General features: G+C 65.1%; 1 protein-coding gene and 1 pseudogene across 2 annotated transcripts; one reads left to right on the top strand and one right to left on the bottom strand.

Moving 5' to 3' along the window:
- Positions 1 to 546: 546 nt before the first annotated feature.
- LOC309583268 (low affinity immunoglobulin gamma Fc region receptor II-like) lies at positions 547 to 3,850 on the bottom strand (annotated as a pseudogene). Its single transcript has 5 exons — positions 3,548 to 3,850; positions 3,012 to 3,284; positions 1,378 to 1,461; positions 984 to 1,005; positions 547 to 734 (listed from the first exon to the last, which is right to left on the bottom strand). The product of its transcript is annotated as a low affinity immunoglobulin gamma Fc region receptor II-like (transcript).
- A 6,554-nt stretch (positions 3,851 to 10,404) lies between these two features.
- On the top strand, positions 10,405 to 13,670 carry LOC309583082 (low affinity immunoglobulin gamma Fc region receptor III-like; the record flags this gene model as incomplete). The annotated part of the gene is given in 7 exon segments (XM_082298602.1): positions 10,405 to 10,429; positions 10,432 to 10,707; positions 10,971 to 11,240; positions 12,790 to 12,873; positions 13,280 to 13,301; positions 13,393 to 13,472; positions 13,555 to 13,670. Coding segments are annotated over 7 exon segments (873 nt in total).
- Positions 13,671 to 15,536: the final 1,866 nt, after the last annotated feature.

Below are 15,536 nucleotides of genomic sequence, written 5' to 3'. Positions count from 1 at the left end.
AGCTGCTGCAAGGTGAAAATTGTGTGGGGGAAAAGGCGTGGCTGTGGTTTGCTCAGCCCGGCGAGAAGCACAAAAGCCAAGGGGAGCCCAAGCAGTGGCTCTGCGAGCGAGGGCCTTTGATGGTTTGCAGAGCAGGGCTGGCTGGAAAGCGCCCCTGCAGGGGCAGCTGCGAGGGAAGCAGCCCGGAAATGCAGCAATGCATCATTTTGTGCCTCTGCCCAAGGCACTGAGGGAGCCCCAAAACTCAGGCAAATGCCACAAGGATCTGCTCAGCACCCTGAGCGGGACCCTCCTCCTCCGTGCCGAGCTGAGCAGGCAGAGCTGAACAAATCAACCCCATTTCTCCCACTTTAATCCAAACGCTGCCTTTTGGGTCCAAGAAGAGGCAAAAGGGTCCTGTGCCTCCCCCCAGCACTGGGAGGGGGAATGGGGAACCCGTGGAGGGTACTGGGAGCTCTGGGAGCACTGGAACGGGGAGCTCTGGGCAGCCCCACATGGGACCCCCCACTCGTGACCACCCCCCCCCCAGGCAGGGATGGGCACCAATGGGAGCCGTGGGGTGGGGGGGACACACGGGGGTGCCCTCACGCAGGGACATCCAGTGCCCCCCAGTGCCCCCCAGTGCCCCCAGTGTCACAGCACGTTCTCATAGATGTCACTGGGGTCCTGCTGTCGCCCGTGGGGTCCCGGCAGCTCCGCGTAGGTCCCCTGGGGGGATGTGGCGTGGGGGGACCCTGCGGGAGACAGCGGTTGTGGGGAGCCGGGTGGGGGTGACACCCGTGGGTGACGTGTCCCTGTCCCCAGCCCCGTACTCACCCCCTGCATTCCGGGTGCTCCCAACGAGGGTGTACAGCACCTCCCCCTCCTCTGGGGTGGCCGGGGGCTCTAGGGGGGCCCTGCGGGGGTAAAGGGGGGGGGCTGTGGGCTGGGGGGTTTATGGGGTGGAGGTAAAATTGAGCTCAGGACTGGAGCCCCCCACTCACCTTTCCTGGTGCTTCCTGGCAGCTGCAAAGAAAATGTGTGGGGTGACTGCGGCGTCCCTGGGGCCCCTAAAAGCCCTCGGGGCCCCTGAGTCCACCCAGAACCCCCAAGCATCCCCTATGCCCCCCAGAAGCTCTGAACCACCCTGGTGTTCCAGATCCCCTGAGCCCCCAGAGCCCCAAGCCCGGGAGGAAGGGGGACCCCCCCAAACACCGCTAAAACCCCTGAAAGTACCCCCAGCATCCCAACGCCACCCCAATGCCCCCAGAACCCTGAGCTGGGGTCAGAGGGGCTCATCCACCCCCAAGTCAGTGGCTGTGGGTGCTGCCCCATTCCCTCCCCGACTCGGGGCTTCCCACCGCCCCCGGGACCCCCGAAACCCCCATTGTCACCCACCCAGGCGATGCCACCGGTGCCAGCCCACAGTGGCACCCACGAGCAGGACCAGGAACAGCAGGGAACCACCGACCCCTGCGGCCACTGCTGGGGACAGAGGGGGACACATCAGGGTCAGCTGCCATGCCGGGGCTTCTGCACCCTCCAGTAACCCCGAGTGAGCCCACCTGTGTCCCAGCGTCCCCGCGGTGTCACCGTCAGTGCCAGCTCGGGGCTGAGCGCCCGGAACACGCGGTGCCCGTCCTGTCCCAGCTGGTTGGTGGCCACGCACTGGTAGGTGCCGGAATGTCCCACATGGACGTCGCCGAGCTCCAGGAGGGGACCCCGGGCCACCTCGCGGCCGTTGCGCAGCCAGGTGAAGGTGACAGGGGCTGAGCCCACCTGCACCGAGCAGCGCAGGGTCACGGGGTCACCTGCGTGCACCGGCTGTGCCAGGGCACCGGGGCTGATGGTGGCATTGGCCACGGGCACTGCGGGGACACAGACGGGGCTGGCACCTGGCCAGGGGGGATGGGGATGTGGTGGGTGGGGTCTCCCCATTCCTGAGGGTCCCGCTCACCCAGGACGGTGACATTCAGGGGGACACTCTCGACCACGCTGTCCCCGTTGCTGGCCCTGCACTGGTAGTGGCCGCTGTCATTGTCCCCAACGTGGCGCAGCTCCAGGCGGGGGCCGGTGCCCAGCGGTGCCCACGAGTCCCCCGGTGCCAGGAGAAGGACAGGGGACCTGTCCCCGCGGCCACCGCGCAGCTCAGCACCAGGCGGTCCCCCAGTGCCACCTGTGCCCCGGGGGGCTGCGCCGACACGGACACCCCCGAGAGCGGGACCCCTGCAGGAAGGGGACACCAGAGGACAGTGAAGGACCCGAGGAAGTTTAGAGAGCATCGGGGGGACCCCTGTGAGGACGAGGGCACACAGAGATGGTGCGGGAGGCTTGGAAAGGGCAGGAATGGACCCCAGGGAAGGATGGGCGGTTTCAGGGAAGGGACACCTTGAGAGGGATGGGGGTACCCGAGGGAGGGGTGGGGATCCAGACAGGGATGGTGGGACCTGGATACTGTGGAGGGATCTCAGAGAGGAGTAGGGTGGATCGAGGGAGGGGTGAGGGCACTGGGTGAGGGATGGGGATACCGAGCAGTGATGGGGGGATCCGGAAAACGTCATGGAGGGCTGGGTGTCCCCAGGCAGGAGTGGGGGACCCGTGGCGGCTGTTGGGGCTCCCCGCGCCCATCCCCGCACTCACTGCGCACCGTGACGCGGAGCCGGGCGCTGCTCTTCCGCACGGCCCCCGCTCGGAGCGCACCTGGCAGCTGTAATTCCCCGAGTGGGAGACCCCCACGGCGGGCAGCAGGAGCTGCGGGGACCCCTGCGGGCCCCCCACCAACCGCCCGTGCCGGTAGAAGAGGTGCAGGAGGGGGGCTCGGGGCCGCAGGGGGCTGGGGGTGCTGAGGCAGCTGAGATTGAGGGGGGACCCCTCGGTGGGCTCGGGGGGACCCTCCAGCACCGGGACCGGGATGGGACAGGAAAGGAGATGGGGCGGGGGGAGCGTGACCCCGAGGCTGCTGTGAAGGGGCTGTGGGGGTGCTGAGGTTTGGGGGTGTCGGGGTGTCAGGGTGGCGGCTGTGGGGTGCTCACTGTGCACTGTCACTGTCACCGGCGCCGACACCGACTCCTTCCACCCCCGTGACATGTCGAAGTCCACCAAGCCCCTGCAGCTGTAGCGGCCGCTGTGGTGCAGCCGCAGAGGGGACAGGGACAGCTCGGTCCCATCACGGAACAGCTGCAGTTGTTTCTCCTCGTGGTAGAAGATCACCCACGTCACCGGTTTGTCCTTCCAGCTCCGGCAGCGCAGTGTCACCGTGTCCCCCTCCAGCAGCGCCCGCGCCGGCACCTGCAGCACCAGCCAGGCTGGGGGACAGGGGGGTCCGGTCACACCGCGGGGATCCGTGGGGTCCCGATGGCACCGGGACGCCCCGATTGGGTCACACCCAGCGCACCAGGGGTCCCCAATTCCAACACGGGGCTCCGCTCGCTCTGGGATGCTCTGGGATGTCCCCGTGTGCAGGGGACGGGCTCTCGTCACACCAGGGGGGTGACCCATGGAGCGGAGCCCACCCAGAGCCCTCGGGGACCCCGCGGGTGCCAGGCTGGGGACACCCAACCCCCCTCACCATCTAAGACGCTCACGGTGGGGCTGCGCCCGGTGCCGGGTCTGTCACACTGGTAGGTGCCACTCTCGGTGACAACGAATCGGTCGGGTCCCTGCAGCCGCCAGCGCTGCCCGTCCTTGTACCAGGTGGTGGCAGCGGCGGTGCCCGAGCCCTGGCAGGTCAGTGTCACCCGGTCCCACAGCACCGGCGGCGTCCAGGGGGGCTGCACGAGGAGCTGGGTGGTCTGGGCGCCTGCGGGTGACAGGGGACACCAGCCTGCCAGGGCCAGCGCGGGATGGGGACAGCGGGGCGGGGACGTGGCATCCCCCCGAGGACTCACCAGCGAGGCCGAGGGTCTGGGCTGGAAGGGAGAAGGGACAGGGCTGGGTGGGGGTGGCAGCGCGGGGACAGCGGCACCCGGGGCACGGAGTGTGGGGCTGTCCCCAAACTGTCCCCACGGGGTCACCGGTGTGGCACGGAGGTCTTGAGGACAGGGACATCTCTGTCACCCTGGGCTGAGGCAGGACATGGGGACACTGTGGGCACCCCATGCTTGGACAAGTCACCTCCACCCACCCCACAGCACCTGTCCCCACGGCCACATCCCCACGGCCCTCTGCCCATGATCCCATCCCAATGGCACCTGGCCCCGTGGCCCATCCTGATGGTGATTGGCCCTTGTCCCTGTCCCTGCATCCCTGTGCCCCTGGCCCTGTCCCCACAGCTGCCCCAGCCCCAAGGTTCCTTTTGCTACATCCCACTCCTTCCATTCCTGTCCCCCTGTTCCTGTCCCCACAGCCACCCCACGACTCCGGTCACATTTAAGGGCTCCATGCCCATGCTCGGGCTCTGCTGGCCTTGGGGACCTCAGGGCACCCCGCAGACCCCCTCTGCCCCCTCCCCACCGCTCTCTGCCTCACCAGGGCCCATCCCCGGGGCATCAGGCCCGTGCCCGGGGCACTCACCCCACAGGAGCAGCGCCACCTTCCCGGCCATCCCGCTGTCCCCGGCCACCCGGGCTGGCTGTCACACGCTGCCGGGGCCACCTGTCCCCTGGGTGGCGGGAAGGAAGCGAGGTCACGTCTCGTCCCCCCGTGTTGGTGGCCCTTGGTGGGGGCAGGGTGTTGCAGGGTGGGGGCAGGGTGGAGACACAGCAGGGGACAGGCTGGGGCCATGGTGGGACATGGTGTTCCCAGGAGTGGGGGGCTCAGGGCATGTGGGGATCTGAGGATGGGTGTCCCAGGGGAATGGGGAGAGAGGGGAAGTGACAGGGAGTGTCTGTCTGGGGAATGGGGGGCCCCATGTGTCAGGGGGTCCCCAGGATGGGGGTCCTGAGGGAATGGGGGGCAAAGGAGGTGGGGGGAAGGGGATGGAGATGCTGGGCAACAGGAGACCCAGGATGGGGCTCCGAGAAAAGGGGGACACGGGGAATGGGGCTGCCACGGTCGGGTTCCCAGGGGAATGGGGGTCCCAGGGATGGGCAGTGGCTGGGGGGGCTCGTGGGTCCCAGCTCCTTCACCGGGTGCCTCAGATTTTGGGGTGACTCAGGGCCCAGCACGGCCCCCCCGGGGCGCTCATTACCTGGGGCGGCATCACAGGGGGGTCCTGGGTAGCTCCGGTTCTGTGTCCCCCCCACCCTTTGGCTTTTTCCTCTTTATTTCTCTTTTGTCCTTCATTTCCTCACGGTTGTGCCACGCTGCCTCACCCCCCAGTGTGCGGCTCAGTGATCCTGGGGAGCTCCTGAGCAGGGAACGGGTTGGAGGCACCCTGTGCAGGGGGAATAGGGGGTGCGGGGGCGCAGAGAGGGGTGGGGGGGCAGTGGGGGATGGGGGTGTCCGGCTGTGCCCCCCAACACTTTCACTTTCTCTCTCGGGCAGCAGAAGGAAGAGGCCGTTTGTGCTGAGAGTCAGACGGGGGCCGGGTTCTGACCTGGGGGGGCACATCCAGAGGGGTCCTGTCCTGGGGGAAAAGGGCTCCTCTGCTGTGGTGACACCTGGGTCTTGTCCCAGGCGGGTCCTCGTTCTGGGGGTGCCACGTCCTGGGGATTCCTGCCCCAGAGGTGGCACATCCTGGGGACCCCTCTCCCGGGGGGACCTGAGCATTCCCGCTGGGGCACTGTGACCTCTGGGGTGCCCCAAATTCAGGAATTCCCTGTCACACCCTGCCCCTGACAATGGTAACTGCCAGGCTCAATTTGGTTGAATTCCCCTCATTCCCAATTGGTTGAGACAAAATCCTACATCCACAGGATAAAGGCACAAAGCTTTTCCCACACCAATTTTTTCCCAGAAAAAGAATTAACTCAGCCAAAATCAAACCAACACTCTTACAAAATGCTCTGGTTTATAGAATCCTTTTAATCGTTGGTCTCCCAACAAGTCTCTCACAATAAAAACCCAAACAAATCACAGAGAAATGAGACTTTTTGGTTCCCTTTAGGATCCCATTGGTGCATCCCACAGCCGCGTTTGCCTGTGGGTAATACGGAGTGGGAAATCTCCCTGAGTGTCCAACAGGTGCACGGGATTGTTCCCTGTCTGCTGGGCAGCACCCCAGCCCACAAGGATGGCTTTTCTGGGGCCATATTTAGGAACTCTTCTGTCATACATGAAATCCCTATTTGTGCTTGGTCTTTGCATATTAAGTGCTTTCAATAATTAATTTTGAGTTAATTATTTTTAAATTGAATATTACAATTAACCCATCAGCCCAGGTACAAAAATCCAGTTCCATTATCAGTGTTTCTATTTGTTTAAAGTTTATTAATAGAGTTGCACCCTTCCCAGTTAAAATTTTCCAAGTTAAAAATCACAAACTTGCCCCTTTTCAAGCTACAAACCACTGGTACACCATAAGAGTTACCTTTCCTGTGTTTACTGTATACTTTTACAAGTGTTCTGAGGTGTGTTGGATGTATTTTAATACTTTTTGTAGGTGTTTCACTTGCATTTTGATTCCAAGGCCAAAACCCCCCCACCCAGTCTTAATAGCCAGCAGCTATTTCTAGCTACAGAGCCATTACTCTGCAGGCAAGTTCCATGGCAACCTGAATACCTGAATTTTCATGAAGGTATTGTATTCCCTTATCTCTAACTGATACCACCCCCCTTGACAACGATGAGCCATTGGTGGACAGAGATGATCCATCAAAGGGAAAGCACCAATCGCCTTGGACCGAAGGGGCGGGCTATGGGCGGGCTGTGGGCGGACTGGGGGCGGAGCAAAAACTATAAAAAGGACGAAGCCGAGAGGCGGGCTCTCTTCTCTCTTCCCCTCTTGCTCTCTCCAGACTAGCTGTGGGAGACATCGGTGCTGGGCATTAAAAGCCTTACCCCTTTTAAGGGGCTTTTAGTAATTTTTTTAAGTCAACCCAGCACTGCAAGTTTTTTTCTCTACCTGAGGTCTAGTGCTGTCTCAGCCAGAAGATCTCAAATCCCTGCGCTCCTGGGGCATACCATCTACCGAGCCATAGGATCCCAAATTTTTATATTTTTCTGATTTCTGTAATTTTTCAATTTTTTCTGTTTTCAATAAATTAATCTTTTTAAGAGTTGTCTCATTTCTCACATCTTCCCATTTTTCTCATTGCCACCCTGAGACTTGATTGACTTCCCATGGCTTCTGCTGCCATAAAGGGACAACTCTGTCCATCCTGAGAGCACTGCACAGGAAGCTGTGGAAATGCCCGTGTGTCCCTCAGGGTCTGATTCCCTGGTAAATCCACTCCATCCTACTCTGAATTCCCCTGCCTGGGCACTCCCTGCTCCTGCTCCCACCGCCCGTTCCCCAGATCCACGTGTGGAGCCACGGCTCGATATTTCCACACTTCTCCCTCTCGTCTGGCGTCCACAGCCAGAACCCAAACATCCTTTCCAGGAGCTTCCAAAGGGCGGCAGGTTTGAGGCAGGAAGGAGGAGGGTCCCGCTCAGGGTGCTGAGCAGATCCTTGTGGCATTTGCCTGAGTTTTGGGGCTCCCTCAGTGCCTTGGGCAGAGGCACAAAATGATGCATTGCTGCATTTCCGGGCTGCTTCCCTCGCAGCTGCCCCTGCAGGGGCGCTTTCCAGCCAGCCCTGCTCTGCAAACCATCAAAGGCCCTCGCTCGCAGAGCCACTGCTTGGGCTCCCCTTGGCTTTTGTGCTTCTCGCAGGCCTGAGCAAACCACAGCCACGCCTTTTCCCCCACACAATTCTCACCTTGCAGCAGCTCTAAAGCTGCGAGAGTCAAAGCCCAGGGGGCGGGGGGGACCCTCAGGTCCTGGCTGCCCCTGGGGCTGGCCAGAGCAGGGCTGGCCAATGCCCATCCCCCCGCAGTGGGGCTGTGGCGTGGCCTGGCCCCACACTTGGATGGCCACTGGCTGCACGCAGGAGTTTGGGAGCTGCTTCCTGCCTGGGGCTCCATTCCCAAACTGCTCTTGCCAGCTCAGATCCTGCAGGGGATGAGCAAGAACAGAAAAGTCTGAAAGAGGTTTTCTCCCAAAACCAACAAACCCAAAGTGTCCCAACCCCCCGGGACGGAAACCACACGGGGGGAAGTGGGAGCCGGAGAGGGGGGCAGCCCCACAACAGCTTCAGCCCCCCCACATTTGCGGTGTCTCAGTGGTGTGGTATCAATTTTTGGCCAAATCAGCCATTTCCAGAAGGGAAAAAGCTCCATTATTCCATGTGGGTGTTGAGGCAGAGGGGGCAGGTTGGTGCTCAGGTGCTGTGGGCAGAGCGGGGCACAGCCAGGAGTGTCCCGAGTGTTTCATCTGCAGGGTCTCATCCATTTCCTGGTTGCCAGCGCTGAGACCCTGCCAGGGCTGGGGGCTTGGGGTGGCTGTGGGAGGTTGTGGCGGGGTCTGTGCCCTCCCCGACTGACACCCACCCCCTGTCACCCCCACTGGCACCCCGTGGGGCTTCTCAGCCACAGAAGGGTCACAGGGGGCTGCAGGATGGGGAAGAGGGGCTGCACCTTTGGGGATCCCAAAGGGGGATTGGGGGCTCCCAGAGTGGACGGGACCATCAAGGGGAAGGGACCTAGAAGGGACAGGGCAGCCCCAAATTTGTGCCCTGCAGAGGTCACAGTGCCCAAGCAGGGACAGTGGGAGCCAGCAGGGCCCTTCCAGGACAGGGGTCCCCAGGATGTGCCACCACTGGGACAGGGACCCCCCACCCCCAGGAATGTGTCCAGAGACCCCCCCAGCACCGCCATCCCCCAGGACAGGACCCCCCTGGCAGCCGGGATGGGGCAGCCCTGGGACAGGATCCCCCCAGGATGTGTCACCCCCAGAACAGGGACCCCCCCAGGACAGGACCCCTCTGGATGTGCCCCCCCAGGTCAGAACCCGCCCCCGTCTGACTCTCAGCACAAACGGCCTCTTCCTTCTGCTGCCAGAGAGAGAAAGTGAAAGTGTTGGGGGGCACAGCCGGACACCCCCATCCCCCACTGCCCCCCCACCCCTCTCTGCGCCCCCGCACCCCCTATTCCCCCTGCACAGGGTGCCCCCAACCCGTTCCCTGCTCAGGAGCTCCCCAGGATCACTGAGCCGCACACTGGGGGGTGAGGCAGCGTGGCACAACTGTGAGGAAATGAAGGACAAAAGAGAAATAAAGAGGAAAAAGCCAAAGGGTGGGGGGGACACAGAACCGGAGCTACCCAGGACCCCCCTGTGATGCCGCCCCAGGTAATGAGCGCCCCGGGGGGGCCGTGCTGGGCCCTGGGTCACCCCAAAATCTGAGGCACCCGGTGAAGGAGCTGTGACCCACGAGCCCCCCCAGCCACTGCCCATGCCTGGGACCCCCATTCCCCTGGGAACCCGACCGTGGCAGCCCCATTCCCTGTGTCCCCCTTTTCTCGGAGCCCCATCCTGGGTCTCCTGTTGCCCAGCATCTCCATCCCCTTCCCCACACCCCCCTTTGCCCCCAGTTCCCTCAGGACCCCCATCCCGGGGACCTCCTGACACATGGGGACCCCCATTCCCCAGACAGACACTCCCTGTCACTTCCCCTCTCTCCCCATTCCCCTGGGACACCCATCCTGAGATCCCCACATGCCCTGAGCCCCCCACTCCTGGGAACACCATGTCCCACCATGGCCCCAGCCTGTCCCCTGCTGTGTCTCCACCCTGCCCCCACCCTGCCACCACCCTGCCCCCACCAAGGGCCACCAACACGTGGGGACGAGACGTGACCTCGCTTCCTTCCCGCCACCCAGGGGACAGGTGGCCCCGGCAGCGTGTGACAGCCAGCCCGGGTGGCCGGGGACAGCGGGATGGCCGGGAAGGTGGCGCTGCTCCTGTGGGGTGAGTGCCCCGGGCACGGGCCTGACGCCCCGGGGATGGGCCCTGGTGAGGCAGAGAGCGGTGGGGAGGGGGCAGAGGGGGTCTGCGGGGTGTCCTGAGGTCCCCAAGGCCAGCAGAGCCCGAGCATGGGCATGGAGCCCTTAAATGTGACCGCAGTCGTGGGGTGGCTGTGGGGAACAGGGGAAGGAATGGAGGGACAGGAATGTAAGGACGGGGATGTGGGGACGGGCACGATGGGACTGGGCCAGGCGTGAGGACAGGGGCAGGGAGAAAGGGCCAAGCACCAGGGAGATTTGGTGGTGGTGAGAGGAGCCGTGGGGCTGCTGGAAGTGACCTGGGCCAGCACCGGGTGTCGGTCGAGTCCCCATGCCCGGAGTGGCCACAGTGTCCCCGTGTCCTGCCTCAGCCCAGGGTGACAGAGGTGTCCCCATCCCTGAGACCTCCGTGCTAAACCGGTGACCCCGTGGGGACAGTTTGGGGACAGCCCCACACTCCGTGCCCCGGGTGCCGCTGTCCCCGCGCTGCCACCCCCAGCCAGCCCTGTCCCTTCTCCCTTCCAGCCCAGACCCTCGGCCTCGCTGGTGAGTCCTCGGGGGGATGCCACGTCCCCGCCCCGCTGTCCCCATCCCGCGCTGGCCCTGGCAGGCTGGTGTCCCCTGTCACCCGCAGGCGCCCAGACCACCCAGCTCCTCGTGCAGCCCCCCTGGACGCCGCCGGTGCTGTGGGACCGGGTGACACTGACCTGCCAGGGCTCGGGCACCGCCGCTGCCACCACCTGGTACAAGGACGGGCAGCGCTGGCGGCTGCAGGGACCCGACCGATTCGTTGTCACCGAGAGTGGCACCTACCAGTGTGACAGAGCCGGCACCGGGCGCAGCCCCCCCGTGAGCGTCTCCGATTGTGAGGGGGATTGGGTGTCCCCAGCCTGGCACCCGCAGGGTCCCCGAGGGCTCTGGGTGGGCTCCGCTCCATGGGTCACCCCCCTGGTGTGACGAGAGCCCGTCCCCTGCACACGGGGACATCCCAGAGCATCCCCGTGCGAGCGGAGCCCCGTGTTGGAATTGGGGACCCCTGGTGCGCTGGGTGTGACCCAATCGGGGCGTCCCGGTGCCATCGGGACCCCACGGATCCCCGCGGTGTGACCGGACCCCCCTGTCCCCCAGCCTGGCTGGTGCTGCAGGTGCCGGCGCGGGCGCTGCTGGAGGGGGACACGGTGACACTGCGCTGCCGGGGCTGGCAGGACAAACCGGTGACCTCGGTGTCCTTCTACCGCGAGGAGAAACAACTGCAGCTGTTCCGCAGTAGGACCGAGCTGTCCCTGTCCCCTCTGCGGCTGCACCACAGCGGCCGCTACCGCTGCAGGGGCTGGGTGGACTCCGCGATGTACCAGTGGACTGAGTCGGAGTCAGCGCCGGTGACAGTGACAGTGCACGGTGAGCACCCCACAGCCGCCACCCTGACACCCCGACACCCCCACACCTCAGCACCCCCACAGCCCCTTCACAGCAGCCTCGGGGTCACGCTCCCACCGCCCCCCCATCTCCTTCCCAGAGCTGTTCCCGGTGCCGGTGCTGGAGGGTCCCCCCGAGCCCCCCGAGGGGTCCCCCCTCAATCTCAGCTGCCTCAGCACCCCCAGCCCCCTGCAGCCCCGAGCCCCCCTCCTGCACCTCTTCTACCGGCACGGGCGGTTGGTGGGGGGCCCGCAGGGGTCCCCGCAGCTCCTGCTGCCCGCCGTGGGGGTCTCCCACTCGGGGAATTACAGCTGCCAGGTGCGCTCCGAGCGGGGGCCGTGCGGAAGAGCAGCGCCCGGCTCCGCGTCACGGTGCGCAGTGAGTGCGGGGATGGGCGCGGGGAGCCCCGACAGCCGCCACGGGTCCCCCAGTCCTGCCTGGGGACACCCAGCTCTTCCTGACCCCTGCCCAGTGTCCTCCCATCCCTTCCCACTTCCTTCCCCAGGTCCCCCCATCCGTCACCCGCTCCCCCCTCCTTCCCTCTCTGAGCTCCCTCCTGCTCCCCAGGTCCCATCATCCTCTTCTTGGTCCCCACCCCTCCCTGGAGTCCCCCCCATTCCTCTCCAGGTGTTTCCTCCCCTACCCCCCCATCCTTCCTTGGGGTCCATTCCTGCCCTTTCCAAGCCACTCCCAGGCTCCGTGCCCCCTCTTCCTCACAGGACTCCCTCTGCCCCTCCCCCACCCTCCCCAGGTCCTTCACTGTCCCCTGGTGTCCCCTTCCCGCAGGGGTCCCGCTCTCGGGGGTGTCCGTGTCGGCGCAGCCCCCCGGGGCACAGGTGGCACTGGGGGACCGCCTGGTGCTGAGCTGCACGGTGGCCGCGGGGACAGGTCCCCTGTCCTTCTCCTGGCACCGGGGGGACTCGTGGGCACCGCTGGGCACCGGCCCCCGCCTGGAGCTGCGCCACGTTGGGGACAATGACAGCGGCCACTACCAGTACAGGGCCAGCAACGGGGACAGCGTGGCCGAGAGTGTCCCCCTGAATGTCACCGTCCTGGGTGAGCGGGAACCTCAGGAATGGGGTGACCCCACCCACCACATCCCCATGCCCCCTAGCCAGGTGCCAGCCCCGTCTGTGTCCCCGCAGTGCCCGTGGCCAATGCCACCATCAGCCCCGGTGCCCTGGCACAGCCGGTGCGCGCAGGTGACCCCGTGACCCTGCGCTGCTCGGTGCAGGTGGGCTCAGCCCCTGTCACCTTCACCTGGCTGCACAACGGCAGCGAGGTGGCCCAGGGTCCCCTCCTGGAGCTCGGCGACGTCCATGTGGGACATTCCGGCACCTACCAGTGCGTGGCCACCAACCAGCTGGAACAGGACGGGCACCGCGTCTTCCGGGCGCTCAGCCCCGAGCTGGCACTGACGGTGACACCGCGGGGACACTGGGACACAGGTGGGCTCACTCGGGGTTACTGGAGGGTGCAGCACCTCCGGCATGGCAGCTGACCCTGATGTGTCCCCCTCTGTCCCCAGCAGTGGCCGCAGGAGCTGCCGGGTCCCTCCTGTTCCTGGTCCTGCTCGTGGGTGTCATTGTGGGCCGGCACCAATGGCACCGCCTGGGTGGGTGACAATGGGGCCGACAGGGACCCTGGGGAGATGGGAGGCCACCGAGAATGTGGGGATGATGGGGCAGCACCCACAACCCCTGAACGGACCAGCGCTGAGTCCCCAGTGACCTTTGCTCGAGGTCCTCAATGATTTGGAGCGGTGTTGGAGGGTGGTGCAGGGATGCTGGGGGTTGTTACAGGAATCCTGGGGCAGTTTGGAGGTTGCCCGTCTCTGCCAGCCCTGGGGCTCAGGGGGCATCAGGACATGGTCCACTGGTGTGGTTCAGGGGTTCTGGGGATCTCCAGGAATGCTGGGGGCTCCTCGGGGGAATTGAGAGCCCTGTGGGAGTTCAGGATTCCCGAGGGTGGTCAGGGCCTTGGGGAGCCCACACAGTCACCCCCACCCCTTTCCTTTGCAGCCTCCAGGAAGCACCAGGAAAGGTGAGTGGGGGGCTCCAGCCATGAGCCCCCCCCCTTTTACCCAGCCCCCAAGACCTCCCATCCCCTCTCACACATCCCCCCATCCCTGCAGGGCTCCCCCGGAGCCCCCGGCCCCCCCGGAGGAGGGGGAGGTGCTGTACACCCACGTCACGGGGACGAAGCAGACGCAGGGTGAGTACGGGGTGGGACACACACAGGGACACGTCACCCACGGGGGGTGTCACACAGGTGCCACAGCCAGGGTCTCCTGCAGGGCCCACCCGCACCGCTCCGCCCCAGGATACCCAAGTGACCTACGCGCAGCTGCCGGGACCCCACGGGCGACCGCGGGCACCCAGTGACATCTACGGGAACGTGCTGGGACACTGAGGGCGCTGGGGGACACTGGAGGACCGGACTGACTTCTGCTGGGCCCAAAATGCAGCTTTTTGCTGAAACTGGGAGAAATGGTGTTTCTTTGTTCAGCTCTGTCCTGCTTTAGGAACGGGATTCTCCAATTTCTTGCTTCTACTAAAAACTTTCTCTCCCCGTCCGGCTGTGGAGGGCAGTGAGAGAGCGGCTTTGGCGGGTGCGGGGCATGCGGGCAGCGTCAGCCCACGGCAAGGCAGGAAGGAGGAGGGTCCCGCTCAGGGTGCTGAGCAGATCCTTGTGGCATTTGCCTGAGTTTTGGGGCTCCCTCAGTGCCTTGGGCAGAGACACAAAATGATGCATTGCTGCATTTCCGGGCTGCTTCCCTCGCAGCTGCCCCTGCAGGGGCGCTTTCCAGCCAGCCCTGCTCTGCAAACCATCAAAGGTCCTCGCTCGCAGAGCCACTGCTTGGGCTCCCCTTGGCTTTTGTGCTTCTCGCCGGGCTGAGCAAACCACAGCCACGCCTTTTCCCCCACACAATTCTCACCTTGCAGCAGCTCTAAAGCTGCGAGAGTCAAAGCCCAGGGGGCGGGGGGGACCCTCAGGTCCCGTTCCCTGCTCGGCAGCTCCCCTGAAATATCGAGCCGTGCCTCTGGCCCGCGGCCGTGCCGGGGCTGCTGGAGGTGACCCCGGCTGGATGGCGACAGTGGCTTCGGCCACGCTGGCGCGGCCGCTTGGGCCACATCGGCCCCGTCGCTCGCCGCAGCCCGGGACAGTGCCGGCCCTCGCAGCGCGATGGCAGCCGCGACCTGCGGCAGTGGCCGAGCCCAGGACTCCGCTCCCGCAGTGCCGGGCCTTCCTGCCCCGGCTCCCCGCTCCCCGCCACGCTCCCCGCACCTCCCCCCGGCCCCACCCGCCCGCCCCAGGGCCGGGCCCGGCGGAGGCTCCGCAGCGGCTCCGGGGCTCAGGCGCCGCTCGGCGAGCGCCGGCTGCGGGCCTTTGGCCACCGGCGGCTACCGGGCAGCAGCGGGCAGCGCTGGCGTGGCTTGGGCTGCTGGGCCCCCGCCGGCCGGCCCGGCTCCGTGCCGGGGCTCTCGGGGCGCTGCCGCTGCTGCCGGGCTCCAGCTCGGGCCGAGGAGCTCGGCAGCTGCGGGATCGCTGCCCGTGGCGACGGGGCGGCACCGCCGCACGTCCCCGAGCCCTTGGGCGGCTGTCAGCGAGAGGGGACAAACAGCGAGCGGCAGCTCCTTCCCCTGCGCGCCTCTGGAAGGAAAAGCCCCGCGCGTCCCCGCGCTGTCCCGGCAGAGCCCAGGGACCGCTGTCCCCGCGCCCTTGGGGACACTTTGCAGCCTGGGCTGGCCTTTGGGATGTCCTTCCCCTTCTGCCGCTCCTTTCCCCCCTTCCAGCTGCTGTCCCGGGCCAGGGCGGCTTTAGGGCTCAGCCCTGTTTTCCCTGGCCACAAGTCTGCCCCAAAGGATTTGCCAAAGCCGTTCGGGGTTTCCAGAGGCGAGCAAGGAAAGCTGGAATGGGATTAGCTGCACTCCCAACTGCTTTGGGAAGCTGGTTTGCCTTGTGGGGCGGGAGGTTGGGGGCGCTGCCATCTCCCTGCGCTCCCACAAGGAGCCCCGGGCGGCTTTGGGATCTCTTATCTCGGAGGCACCTGGATCAAAATCTCCTAATTGGATTCCCCGGATTAATTAATTAATTAATCCCAGCAGTTCCCGGCTCTGGGGTGGCTGCGGTGACTGGCGCCGTCACCTCCGGGCGATTCGGTGCCAAACCCTTCCATCCAACAGCCCGAATTTGGGAAGCTGCTCTGGGATCTGCGGGCCGGGCTGTGGGAGAGCCCCTGCAGAGGGGCCAGCACAGCCAAATTTCGGGACTATT

The sequence above is a fragment of the Coloeus monedula genome, assembly GCF_965178545.1.
Source record: "Coloeus monedula genome assembly, chromosome: 29".
NCBI classification, from domain to species: Eukaryota; Metazoa; Chordata; class Aves; order Passeriformes; family Corvidae; genus Coloeus; species Coloeus monedula.
This window is presented reverse-complemented; position numbering and strand designations above follow the sequence as displayed.